This window comes from Pteropus vampyrus, unplaced genomic scaffold (assembly GCF_000151845.1).
Source record: "Pteropus vampyrus isolate Shadow unplaced genomic scaffold, Pvam_2.0 Scaffold316, whole genome shotgun sequence".
NCBI classification, from domain to species: Eukaryota; Metazoa; Chordata; class Mammalia; order Chiroptera; family Pteropodidae; genus Pteropus; species Pteropus vampyrus.
The window spans coordinates 586290-599595 of NW_011889097.1; the positions used below are offsets into that span (position 1 = coordinate 586290).

Here is a 13306-nt window from a genome sequence, read left to right on the forward strand (position 1 = left end):
ACTTCCGTCGGTAGCGGTCACTCGGTGTGGGCTGCTGCCCACGCAGACGAGATGCTATTTCTTGCTCAGTGGGGGGCCAGGTGGCAAAATGCCTGGTGTCTCAGTCCCTGAAAGCCATCGCCGCATGACCCTGGGGTTCTGGACAGATGACCGCTTCCAAAAGGTATCTGTCACATCTGGCTTAACGCTCGGAACCCCTGCTCAGTTACACAGCGAACGTGCCAGCCGCCCCCGAGTCTGCAGCCTCAGCTCTGTCCGTCACGGCCAACCCTCCAGCCCGAGGGCCTCTGCCAGAGCCGCCCCTGAAAGCCGGCATCAGCCTGAGGGAGGAGGGGGGCCCTGGGCACCGGGATTCTGCCCCTTCACAGTCGTGACGACGGCCAGCCCCTTCTCTGCAAGTTCCCACCACTTCCCATCCACCCCTCACCCGGATGCACGTGCAGAGCCAGACGTGAGCCCAGCCCGGGGCCCGGGCCCTTCCCAGGGAGGGCAGTGCTCAGAGACCTTGGGCTCGGGCGGCTAGAGGCTCTGCCTGGTGCTGGGGACCAGCGTGGGGGAGCACGCAGTAGGCACCCGACACGGCCAGCACACGACTTCCCACGAGGCAGAAGCAGAGAAGCACCCACGAGGAACACAGCCTGTGTGGGCACCTGAAATGACGGCAGACCGCCCCAGGCAGGTACCATCAGTAAGGCTCTCAGGTGAGGCAGGGCGCCAGGAGGAGAAGGAGGCGGGAGACCGTCCTAACTGATCCCCGGGTCATTCCAGGGGCCTCGCTGGCCCACGTCCACCTCTACCATGTCAGTGGCCAGACTGATCCGTCCAGACTGCAAGTCATCCCCTCAGCAACACCACGTGATGGCTTCCGGGGTCACTCAGTGAAGTCCCAAACCCTGCCTTGGCCTGCGAGGCCCGTAGCCCTGCCCCCCAAAGCCCGCCTCCCCACGACCCCACAACCCCGACCCGCCACCCCACCCCGCTCCCGGCCTGAGGGCTCAGAGGTGCTGCTGCTCAGGACGCCTGCACCCTCCCACGTCTACCAGGCCGGCCGGGCGCCCCACACCCGCCTGGCCGACCTATCAGAGCCCAGATGCCTCACACGGGGACCACGTTTCCTGGCGCCCCGTGCAAAGCAGCCCTCCTCCCGCCCCACCCCTGTGCGCACGCGACACGCATTCCTCACTGTCCCCCTCCCGCAGGCGTGACCCCCAGGGCAGGAACTCGCTTGTCCCTGGCTGTGTCCCCAGAGCCTGGCACGCTGGGCAGACGCGGTCAACATGAGACGACCCCCAGACGGCCGGGCTGGTCAGGGGGAGGATGACGTGTCTGCTCTGGGAAGTCAGCTTTCTGCTGCTTGGGGGGGGGGGGTGCATGGGAAGGCCAACGTCCCAACTCTGTCTCTGTCCCCCGCGCAGGGCCAACATGTCCCTGCGTGAGGCTCAGAATGTGAGGCCATGTCGCCCCCTCGTGGTCACTTGGCCACAAAGCCAGAAAAAACGCGAGGCTTGCTGAGCCCGGCCGGCTGGGCCGCCCCCTCTGAAACCTGCAGCGGGCCCTTCCCGGCTTCCTGCCGCCTCTGGAGGTTGCCAGCCCCCCCTCCGCACTCGTGGCTCGTAGACGCGTCCCCCTAATCCCTTCCTTTGTTGTCATACGGTATTCTGGCATTCTTCCTACGTGTCTGTCTTTTCCATCTTACAAAACACCAGTCGCATGGGATTAGCCCCCCTCCCTACTCTGCTGTGACTTTACCTCAACTAATGACACCTGCAGAGACTTTAGTTCCCAATCAGGTCACATTCAGAGACGCCAGGGCTTAGGACGTTCCATATATCTTTTTTTGAGGGGACACAATTCAACTCGTAAGAGTCGCTGTAAGGATGAAAGGACACGGTGTATTTTTGTCACCTATCTACTAACAGTGCCGGAAATAACGTAGCTTGCCTACTTCCCCAGGGAGCGCTGGCCTGAGAGCTCCGTCATGATTCCCGTACGACCCTTGCAGTCCTGACCTGATAACCGGACACTGACGGCGGCGATGGCGGCATCGTAGGAAGGGGTCAGGTGACTTTGTGACATCGACAGGACGAGTCACTCGATAGTGTTTTTTGAGCGCCTCCTGTGTGCAGCGCCCACAGGAAACAAACGCACCTCCAGGAACTGTGATAAGCAGCGATTTCAGACTCAATTTCGTCTCCCTTTTCTGTGACGCCACATAAACGGCCGCATGATAGAGCTCAAACGAAACATTCGGCCCACACGAGCGTCTTCTAGAAAGGATGCAGAGACGTGTCATCAAATGTATGTGGGTGGGGCGGGGGGGAAGCTGCAGAGCTGTGTCTTTGCTCCTTCAACGTCACTATGGCTGCACAACTGTACTTATCAAAATCCAGTTCCTTTCAATGGAGGGGGGGCTTGCAAGACGACTCTCGTCAGAAGGAGAGATGCTGCAGCAGACAATGCCAGGGTGGCGTGTAGGCGGGAAGTGAGGCCACGGCAGAATTCGCTTTCCAGAGACCCGTCTCCTCCCAGGGGTCAGCAGTGGTCTCCCGGACCTGTCACTCAGGGTTGTCTGCATGTGACTCTCTTCCAAACCACGTTTCCTGGCTGCAGCCCAGCGGCTCGTCAGCACCTGTCTGCAGGTATCCCACCTGGAAAGATGGAAGCACCCGGGGGGGCCGAGAAGGAGCTGAGCAAGGTTGCGTCTCTGTGTCTGTGCTGAGACTCTGCTGGCCACAGGCTGAGCCTCTGAGCCACAATTATTCAGAGCAGAAGGAGCAGGCCCGCGGGTTTCTTAAGAATCTGACACCGGGATGTGTGAGAAAGGCCGGGGTCCGGCGGGCGGTGTGCCGGGACAGCCGGGCCGGCGAGAAAGACTGAGATGCTCCTCAGCCAGTCAGCAAACGGCCACGGCCGGGACCTCCAACTGCCCCTCTTAGGACACCCAACAAGCCCTCCATCGACATGATGGTGACCCCCAAAAGCAACCTCCAGGACAAAGGTGCCTCTGGTGCCAAAGCCAAAACCCCGTTTTGTCCCCAGTGGCCCAGTGCTCAGCCTTCCTGGCTGGCAAGCATTCTGAGGAGCTTCCCAGGTTGGGTGGCCACGGAGGGGTGGGGGGAGAAACAGACTCCAACAGCACCTATGCCTCCATGCTGACCTACGGCCTGTCAATGTATTTAGCGAGTCAGGCGTCAGCACCTACTCTCTTGGGGGTAGGCAGTATGTCCTCCTGCTCCTCACAGCCCTATTTTGCTCACAGGGACTCTAAGGACCCTGGAGAGAACTCGCAGAGACCCCAAGCTGGAGTCTGTGGCTGGAGCTGGAGCGTTTGTTTTTCACGTTTACGTTTTCGAGGTGGTCATCTTTACGCGGTCAGTTTTTGGTTCGTCTTTCCTGTGTTGTCCTTGAGTTTTGTCGTGCTTAGCCGACCCGCTGACACCTCCCGGTGCGTCCAGGCAGGCGAGTGGGAGAAGCAGCAGCAGCCCGAGTCTGAGAAAGCCTCGGCCAGCAGGGAAGTCACTGGTGAGCGTGTGGAAGAGGGTTTGTCGGATGCTTTCTAGGTTCCAGGCACTGTTCTAGACGCCGAGCAAGGAGCCTGTCGCAAAGCAGAGTCGTGTCTGCCTCCCCCGCCACCCCCCCCGCCCCCGCAACAGAGCTCACATTGTGGCGGGGGAAGGCAGACAAGTAAACTGGTAAATATACGGCATTTCTCGTGGAGAAAAGGCAGGGTACTTAGGAGAGATGGCTTCTGTTTTATATGGCGGTAAAGAAAGGCCCTTCCGAGGGGTGGGTCCCCTGAGGATGTCTGTGGGGAGGTGTTCACAGGGGCAGGGTGGGCGCCGGGGCTGGGCTTCTATTCCCAAAACACAGTAACGCGCCAGCAAACGTGCCCTTCATCTCTTCCATCCCTGTCCCACGGTAACTGGGCTTCAGTCCTTGGTCTCCCTCTCCGAGATGCTCCCAAATCCTCCCGAACGCCAATCCACCTTCCAGAATCTTCTCTCACCCAACCCCCCATCACGCATCTATGCATTTCTCCCTTAGACAGTTCTGTGCCCTACGTGCCATGACCCACCTGCTCTCCTGTGCCCAGATCCATGGACGAAAACTCTGAGGACAAAAGCCACGGACCTCCAGGGACGACGAGAAAGGCTGTCGACACTCATGTTGTGTTTACAAACGTATTTTTTGCGCTCTTTACAAAGGTCTGACACTCCGAGATTGAGACAGTCACCCGCTTCGGGGACATTTAAATAACATTTAAAGTTTTATTCCATATGGGAAATTATTTCTGTGTAAGGAATGACTAAGGTGCCAAATGGCTAGCTAGCTGTCCTATCGTTGGCTTTATATTCCTAAAATTCACCCTTTAAAGTGGAGTCTTCCCATCTGGGTTAAAAGCAGATTTGGGAGTTAGACCACCTGAGTTCAAATCTTGGTTCTGCCACTTATGAGCTGTGCGGTCTTTGCTCAATGACTCACCCTCTCTGAGGCTCAGTTTCCATTTTGATGAAAACAGTAAAAATACTACTTCATAGAGCTTTTATGAAGATTAAAACAATCATCACATATGATGCAATTAGACTGCACACAGTGGCAGGTATAATTATGTATGATTATTAGGTATAATGTTTTTAGTATTATAATTACTGCCAATGATTACGGAGCACAGTTGAGTAACATGAAACAAAATCCTTCTTAAGGTTCTGCCTTGCTGACTTGCAGGATTTCTGCTTTAAAAAAAAAAACACTTTAATTTCATTATTTGTAGTTTATAAACTCACGGACATACACTTGCCTTTCGTCACCTCTAAAGCAAGCTCATCCTAAATCAAGCTGAGAAAACATCTTTCGAGGATAAGGATTCACTGTTCTGGAAGCTTCTACTGTCACATGGCCACTTAAGACTAACGTGAACACTTTAGACTTTGTGGGCCACGTGATCTCTGCAGAAACAAGTGGGCCTGACTGTTTCGATGACACTTTATTTACAGAAACAGATGGCAGGCCGGATTTTGTCCTCAGGCTATAGTTTGCTGACCACTGTATTAGGGGAAGAAGCAGAAAAGTAGGTTATGGTTTGGGTTGGGGTCACTGACCCTGATCGTCAAGGGCAAGCCGGCTCGTGAAAACCCCAGAACACCCGAGACACGTCTTGAATCAACATGCCACTGGGCCAGTCGACCAGGGTAAATACTGAGGGACGGTAGCCACTCCACACGAGCAGACCCTGCGAGAGAGGAAATCCTTCCAGAACAAAGCTTCGGCCCTGCTCCCTGGGCACGGGATGCCGCCAGCCTCGGTAGCTGCTGGTCTCAAGACTAGGCATGGCACCTGGCACCGTGCCTGCCACCCACATGCCCGTTCTCACTCTCGGAGTGTCTGAGACTGAACTGTCTCCTTTTCCTTTCTTATTTCTCCTTTGAAAACAGTTGTGCTCACAAGTCCCCGCTCCTCTCCTTCCTTCTCCCTAATAACAGCTGATGGTTTTACCGAGCTTGCGTACGCATCGGAGCAGGCCTGGCTCCATCCCTTCCTGAACTCCGTAAATGGCCCCAAACCCTTCCAAAAGATTATCATCTTCATCGTAAAAACAGTCATGTGAAAGTAAAGGACACGGACCACAAACGAATTCAGAAATATGCCCCTCACAGACATCTGGTTCTAAGATTTCCAGCAGGCAATGCGGACAGGAAACACTGGGCCATTTTGTCATCGGTGTCCCCTACAGACGAAACAACCCAGCTGCTCAGAAGTCCAGCTTTCCTTGATGATGAGATTTCTCCCGGGGGCTGGTGTAACGACAGTGTGTTCACGACCCCTTCCGACGGACACGGCGGCTGAAGGCCCTCCGCACAGGCCGACGGCGCCACTCCCAAGGTCGACCTCGTGAAACGGGTTCTGGGGCAGCAGGGAGCAATACCGAGTCTGGGCACCTTGATCCGGGAACAGACTGAGGAAGAGCAGAAAGACTGTGTACCCTCCACTCACGCCTGGAGAGTCAGGTGGCAGGGGCCCAAGGGGCCTCCCGGTGATGGCCCCGCCTTCGCACCTCACCGACGACAGGGCTGGGCTAGTCGGTTTCCACTCGGGGCAAGTTGAGGACCCGGGCTGGCTGGTTCAAGGGTGACGGCACAGGCAGCTGTTCTGGGCCAGGCCCACGCTGGTCTGACCAGCAGCCGGCCACTCCGGGGTCTTCCTGAGCCCAGCCCGTGGCTGCCTCCACAGATGGCAGAGAAGAGCCTTAACTGGCAGCCCACCCCATGGCACCTGACCACAACAGAACCCTGAAACAGGCTATGTTCTAGCCAAGGACATTGAAGGGCCCTTTCAAACGCCGAACTGAAGAAGGCAGCGTGGGCTCCTGCTGGCCCGTTCTCGGTACCCAGCATCCCTCCCGAAGGCCACCTCAGGCCGCCCCTTCACAAACAGCCCTGGTAGGCTGGCCACCTGACACCAGTATCCCCTACGGCCCAGCCCGGGACAGGAACTGGATCTGGGCTTCTCCTACGACCTGTGTGCCAGGGTGAAAAGTGTTCTCCCCGAATTCATGTCTTCTTAGGAACCTCAGAGTGTGTGACCCTACTTGGAAATAGGGTCGTTGCAAACGTAATTCACTGAGATGACGCTGGAGTAGGGTGGGCCCTCAATCCCATTTGACCGGTGTCCTTACGTGAACAGGAGAGAAACACAGGAAGACCACCACGTGACAACCGAGGCAGAGACCAAAGCGATGCTTCTACGAGCCAAGGGACACCCAGGATTGCCAGCCACACCAGAAGCCAACAAAAGCACGGGACAGACACTTCTCTAGATTCTTCAGAGGGAGCACGACCCTCCGGACACCCTGGATTGTGGACTTCTGGTCTCTAAAACTGTGAGAGAATGATTTTCTGCTGTTTAAGCCAGCCGGTTTGGGGTACTTTGTTATGGCCACCCAGAAAACGAACAGCCTCAATCCATCGTAGCCAACGCACGCGTGACGCTACCTCTGAAGAAACAGGACACTCTGATGCAGGCGATGATGGAATACTGGAGCATGTCAGGGTCCCCGTCATGGAAGCTGGGGTGCTCCCTAGAACATCGGAACATCAGTGCTGGGACACACTTGTCCCCTCAGGCTTCACAGATACAGTTCTCAACTCCATGTCACCTGGTCACGTCAGCCATGACAGCTACTTCGTCATATGACATTTATGCATTTACACTTAGGTCCGCTCATGGTGGGGGGTGACTTTAGGGGTACTGGGAACAACACCCCACACCACCATAAAAAATTTAAAGAGAGAGAAGAGAGACACCCCTACCCTTTCCTTCTAAGTCACAGAGGCTGAGACTGCATTCTGTGGCCTGGCCTCGTGGGTCACCTACTGCACTGACCTGCAGGTCTCGACGCCAGCGCAGCCTGGACATAAAAGCAGACCCCGCTCCCCAACTCCCGACGCCCAAGTGCAAGGCTGTTCCCTAAGTCACCGTCTCCCTGAATAAAAACCTTCTACGCCGTCAGAGCCGAGGAGAGCAGAGAGATGCACCCAGACACAGGAGAGGAGAAAGCGAACTCCCCCCGCTTCAGAGTCCGCCTGGTAAATGTCCAACTACGACCAATGGCGCTCAGCTGAGAGTATTTTACACTTAGATCACGAATACCCACGAGCCTAAAGAACTCTGCCTTAAACACGCATTTCCTTCCCGATTCTCCAGCTAATGAACCCCCGTTGCCTGGGGTCGATCTGCCAGAAACAGGTACGGTCAAGTCCCCCGACCCCAAATCACAGGCCCTGGGGCCAGGCCCGAGCGAGGGAAGGCGGGAGGCCCTGCCTCGGTAGCGAGGGCCTCCTCAGGGGCCGCGGCGCACCAGGTGGGTTAGTGCAGGCGGAACCTGACACGTGGAGAGAGGTGCGTTCCCGGGGGAGAGACGCAGACACGTGCACCCAGCACCAGGTCGCGATCAGCCACCGGGCCAGCTCCGGCGCCCTTGCCGGTGGCACCGTGGCCAAGCGGCCACAGGGAAGGTCCTCAGCAGCCCGGCACCCACCTGCAACGAGAGTGTCAGTGTCTTACTTTTTCTGGAGCGGGAGAAGAAGCGGATGCCCCCGGGCGAGGTAGACGCGTTGGAGGTGGGGGACGACTCTTTGGACGACGAGCGGAAGATCCCACTGAAGCTCATGCGGCGAGGGGACCGGGGTGGGGACTCCTGGTAGGAGAACGGGAACACGGTTTTGGGGGAGCCGGGGCTGGTCTTGGGCCTCACGGGAGCAGACACGGGGCTGGAGGGCCGGTGCTGGGGGCCTCTGGAGAAGAATCCTTTGGAGGGGCTGCCCGAGCCGAAGGGGCTGTCCACCTGCAGAGACAGGCAAACGGATGGGGTCACTCAGACCTCTGCCCTGTCCCACAGCCATCGCTATCGTCCGTGTCTCTTCCAAGGTCCTCTGTCACCGAGCGGCTCCCCTTGGGAACCCTGCCTGAGAAACAGCCCCGAGCTCGTCTACAGACAGAAGTGGTCTGGGGAAGGCAAGTGCCTCAAGGACGGACCATCCGCTGACCTCCGTCCAGCAATCTAGAGGGGCTTCCTAGAGGTGGAGGGGAGGCCAGGAAGGGCAGCAGACATGGCTCAAAACGACGCGCCCTCCCCCTTGTGATCCGTCTGCGGGTCTGCTTCCTGGCACCTGCTTCTCAAGACGTCATGCCTGTCCCTCCCAAGGAGGAACTACGCTCTCCTGCGCCTCTTCAAAGGGGCACACGGATCTCTGCCATCTGGACAGTGGGCCTGGTGCCAGGAAGGGGTGCATTTTCAGCCCCACGCTGCTTTGGCACCGGAACGTTGAGGTGCTGATGGGTCAGGAAGAACGTGAACGAGGCCGAAAGCCTCTGAGGCTCGCTTCATCGATGACCTGTCCCGGGCTCATGGGACAAGGATGAGGCCACACACCGAACCCCTGGTGACCACAGCTGTGCCGAGAAGGCAGGTGTGCCTGGAGGCGGCTTCCGTGCCCACTCTGGCCTCTGTCCACGTCGGGTGCCTGCCTGGACCCAGGACCCCTACAAGCTCCTCCACCACCAGAGGGCGCCCCCAAACCGGGCTTGCGTGTCCTAAAAGGATGGGATACCACCTTCAGTGACCCTCAAACGCAAGTCCACCTCTCCCTGGACCCCACGCCAAACCCTCACCTGAGCAAGCAGGCTCCTGAGACAGCGAGGCCATGCCCTATGAGAACCAGATAACTCAAAGCTGCCACCTTGCAGAGAATCTCAAGTTTTCCTTTTTCTAGCCATTTAATACGAAAAGTGTTCAGATTCTGTCTCTAGAGTATTCAGCTGAGCCACTACCCCACCCACCTGAGGGACCCGGGCTTTCTGAAGCTTTTTCGAATCTTTAGAAGGTCTTCGAAGGGGTGGGGGGGTGGCGTGTGCCTGTGGACATGGGGCGCTCTGGGAAGAGCACACACAGGATGCAGGATGCCACCCGACAGCAGGGAGACAGACTGGAGCGGGAATCCTGGCTCCGTTTCTAGCACTGTGCCAAGCGACGTAAGCTGCATGTTCTCGTCTGCCCAACGAGGACACGCATCCTCTCGTGGGGTCGTGAAGATGAAGCAGTTCTTGGCACGTAGAATGTGCCTCACACCTACTTGATCAGCCCTCGGCATTGTCCTAACAGGTCCTTGGCGTTTGTGGTCAGTTGGGGAGGCAGGGACAAAGGATGGAAAGATGCCACATGTCGGGTAGAAGCCTCGTTTGGGATCGTCTAGGATAGTTCTTTAGTGAGGGAATGGCACGGTCAGCTGTGTTTAGGGTACACCATTTTCGTCACCGCTAACCCTCACTCACTGAGTGCCGCCGAGCCCGAAGCTGGGAGAGGTGCTGGCTGGAGGCAGAGCGAAGGTCACGGAGCTGGTCGTTGGTGGAGAGGGACCTCAGGGCCCACGGCCTTAACCCTCATACCACATGCCACTGAACGCAGCAGTCACAGCTGGGAGGGGGAGCTGCCAGAGACAGGGCCAAGGTCAAGTTCGAGGGCAGAGGGAGAGTCCTGTACAGGAACTGCTGGCAAGGCTGACCCCAGAGACGTCTTCCACGCTCACTGGGCTCTGGCCAGTGAGTGCTGCTTGGGGAGGAGGGAGCACCTCTGAGCAAAGGCCGACGGTCGGGTCTCTGAAAGAGGGTAGGGTCCCTGTGAGGTCACGGAGGGGACAGGCCAGACCAGCTGCCGTGAGAACGAGCAGGTGGAGAATGTCTCCGGGGGCATGAACCACGGCATGTCGTGGGGTCTTGGACCAGAGAAGGTGCCGAAAGCTAAGGGCTCTGGACGGGGCAATGGGCGGAGGTGTCCCAGAGCTGGACAGGGGATTCAGTGGACAGCACAGACTGAGAGCATCCACTCAGGCCACCATGGACAGGTCACGGGGGAAGCTGGGCTATTGCCACCGAAAGCCAGCCACAAACAGCCTTGGGGGCCAGCGTGAACCTTATTGGATGGGCGGGGGTTTCCACTGTGCTCAGAACTCCAGGCCCACAGTCAGGGGCTCAGCCATCGAGCCAGAGCGGGGAGACCTGGAAAGGGCCCCCCTCCCTAAAAAGGGCAGAACGGTAGGCGTGGCTGGGCTCAGCCTTCTCCCACGGGACCGCAGGACCTGACCACGCTCCCCGACAGTGAGAGGTGAGAGGGCCCCACACGGCCACTCTGTTCCCTGCAGGACAATGGCGCCCACTGAAGCCACCAGAGACAGGGCCGCAGCTCGTGCCCTTGGGCAAGCTACGATAAAATACTTTGATAAACGTAACTGCACGCGTCCTGGGTTTGGATCAGAACATAGGCCCAGAGACCCCTCGTGAGCCCCTGGCTCTGGGGGCTCATGAGTGGGCACACGGGCCACCTGCCAGGCAGAGCTCCAAGGACAGGGCCATCTGTCACATGGCTATGGGGGCAGCCCCTGAGGCAAGGCCGGGCCGCCTGGCGCCCCCTCTTGGCTGCTCCCCAAGTTGCGAGAAAGGGAAGAAAAGAGTGGCAGGTGTGTGAGAGCGAGGAGCCCGGGGCGCTGGCCTCACGAGTGACCGACGATGTGTCTCGGGAGCTCGAGGGTGGTGGACAGGTGTGGGGGTCATGGGTGAGGGGACCAGGAAGCGGAGCTGGGTATGCTCAAGGTGAGGGCCGGGGCCAAGGACATCTGCCCCTGGCATCCGACTCACGCCGGGGATGGGGGAGGGGCCGAGGTACGGAGGCTGCAGGGAGCGTCCAGCGAGCCGATGGTGGGCAGCTCCGGGCTGAGACCCATGTGGTTCAGGATCCGGGAGGCACCGTGCCCAGAGCCAGCACGGACGGAAGTCCCCCCGTCGTGTCTGAGGCCCGGCCAGACGCAGCGTTCCCTACGGGAGCCTGACGGGAGGTGGTCGCCCCTCTTCACGGTGCTCTGCAGCGGGTATGACAATCCGATGTCACGCCTGCCACCCAGACCTGCCCTGGGCACTTGCCGCGGGCCAGGCACCGCGCTACGTCTGCTGCCCAGACGAGGTCGTTCGCCTCTCATGGGAAGCGGTGAGCACGGGCTTGACACAGAGCCGAGCTGCCCGGAAAGCTGAGCAAAGCAGCCGGGCTCCTAGTCCCAGGACCGAGGGACACAGACAGGAACACTGACCGCAGTGCCACTGCGTGACCCCGGAGACGCTGGCTTGGGAGCCGCACACCAGAGCCATGCAGGGGTCGAGGTGACCAGAAGCTCCTGCATGGAGCCATGTCACGTGACAAGGAGCTGCCACCTCTGGAGGCAGGGGCACAGAGCGAGGGGACGGGAGGAGACCTGGGAGAGCTGTGTCGACTGACTGAGGTTGGTGTCCTTGGGGGCTCAGATGAGGCCCGGCCACTTAAGTGGAAGAGGGTTCGTAGAAAGCAGGGGGCGCCACCAAGTGTCCAGCCCACGTTCAGCCCGGCGGCCAGTGAGGATTTCCAGCCACCGCTGCTGAAGAGGGAAAGCTCCCTGCGGAAATGGGGGTCTCAGTCACAGGTACAAAGACGCAGAGACGAACCAGAAGGGGCAGGAAGCACCGATGCGGCATCTGCCCAGCTGAGGACACGTCCCTGCATGGCCTCTCTCGCCGGCCCAGTTTGGGGTGTCTGGATGCAGTGCAAAGTATACTGGGCTGAGCATCAGGCAACCTGGACTGGACCCCGCATGACTATGGGCGGGTCCTTCCCGTTCTGAGGTCCGGGTCCTTTATTTTAAAAACGAGTCTGTGTGCCGCACGGAAGCCCGGCACGTCTGCACGAGCCTAGCGAGGAATCCAGTAACGACGGAGACCAACGCTTCCCGCTGAGCTGGTGGGACAGGGTCCGTGGAGTTAGCGCTGAGTTAGTTTCAGGGAAAGTGAGAGACGTGGTCACGTCTTTAATCTCCGAGTTCATGGCTGCGAGTCCACACTCACCCACACTTGCTTCAGCGGAAATGGCCTGAGGCCCTCCGCTGGGGACTGTGCTGCACCCACCGAGGCTCCGGGGGGCAGAGGCCGCTGCACCGTCCACTGTTCTGCTCTGCTCCTGGCTGTCCCCCCTCCTCAGAGACCTCAGTGGCTCCTGCAGGGTCCCCTCCTTACCCACCTGTCCTCCCCCTTCTCTCCACGTCAGGCGCCTGGCAGCGTCTTCCACCTCCCGCCCTCGGAAAGGGCCGGACGTCTGCAGAGTCCACACTGTGCTCTCCGCACGGGGGTGTCTGCATCTTGAACTGGATCACTAAGATGAAGGGGTGCAATCTGGCCGGCGAAGAAGCAGGCCCTTCCGCGGCAGTCTGGAAAGCCCTGGCTGCACCGCTATCGATAAGGTGACCTTGTGTCAACGTAACTAGAGGTTGCTGGAGTCTAGCTACCAAGTTCGAGTCAGGAGGAGGCCATGCCTGTCCTCCAGGGATGGGGCGGGGGCAGACACGGGGGGAACCAAGGAAAGATTCGGGCAAGAGTCAGCCAGACCCTAGGCCCGCCCCACCCCCCACTCCACGTCTCATCGACACAGCTTTCATCCAAGGCCCTGTCTCCAGGCCGCATCAGGAGGGCACGAGACGTAGGGAACAGATGTAGGGTGGACCTGCAGGTGGATATGCAGGTGGGAGCAGAGGTGGATGTAAGGGTGGGAGCGCAGGTGGATGTGCAGATGGGTACGCAGGTGGATGTGCAGGTGGGAGCGCAGGTGGATGTGCAGGTGGGAGCAGAGGTGGATGTGCAGGTGTGAATGCAAGTGGACGGGCAGGTGGGAGCAGAGGTGGAAGTGTGTCCTGGACTCTCGCTGAGGGAGTCCTGCCTCGGTGGCACCTCGAGTGAGCTG

At 58.8% G+C, this 13306-nt stretch overlaps 1 protein-coding gene across 1 annotated transcript in view; it reads right to left on the bottom strand.

The window, feature by feature from the left end:
- LOC111730469 (5'-AMP-activated protein kinase subunit gamma-2-like) overlaps positions 1-13306 on the bottom strand; it is a 74758-nt gene that overhangs the window by 59146 nt on the left and 2306 nt on the right. The window contains exon 3 of the mRNA XM_023521781.1: positions 8062-8341. Within this exon, the coding sequence (XP_023377549.1) occupies positions 8062-8341 (280 nt within the window). The remainder of the gene's footprint in view (positions 1-8061; positions 8342-13306) is intronic.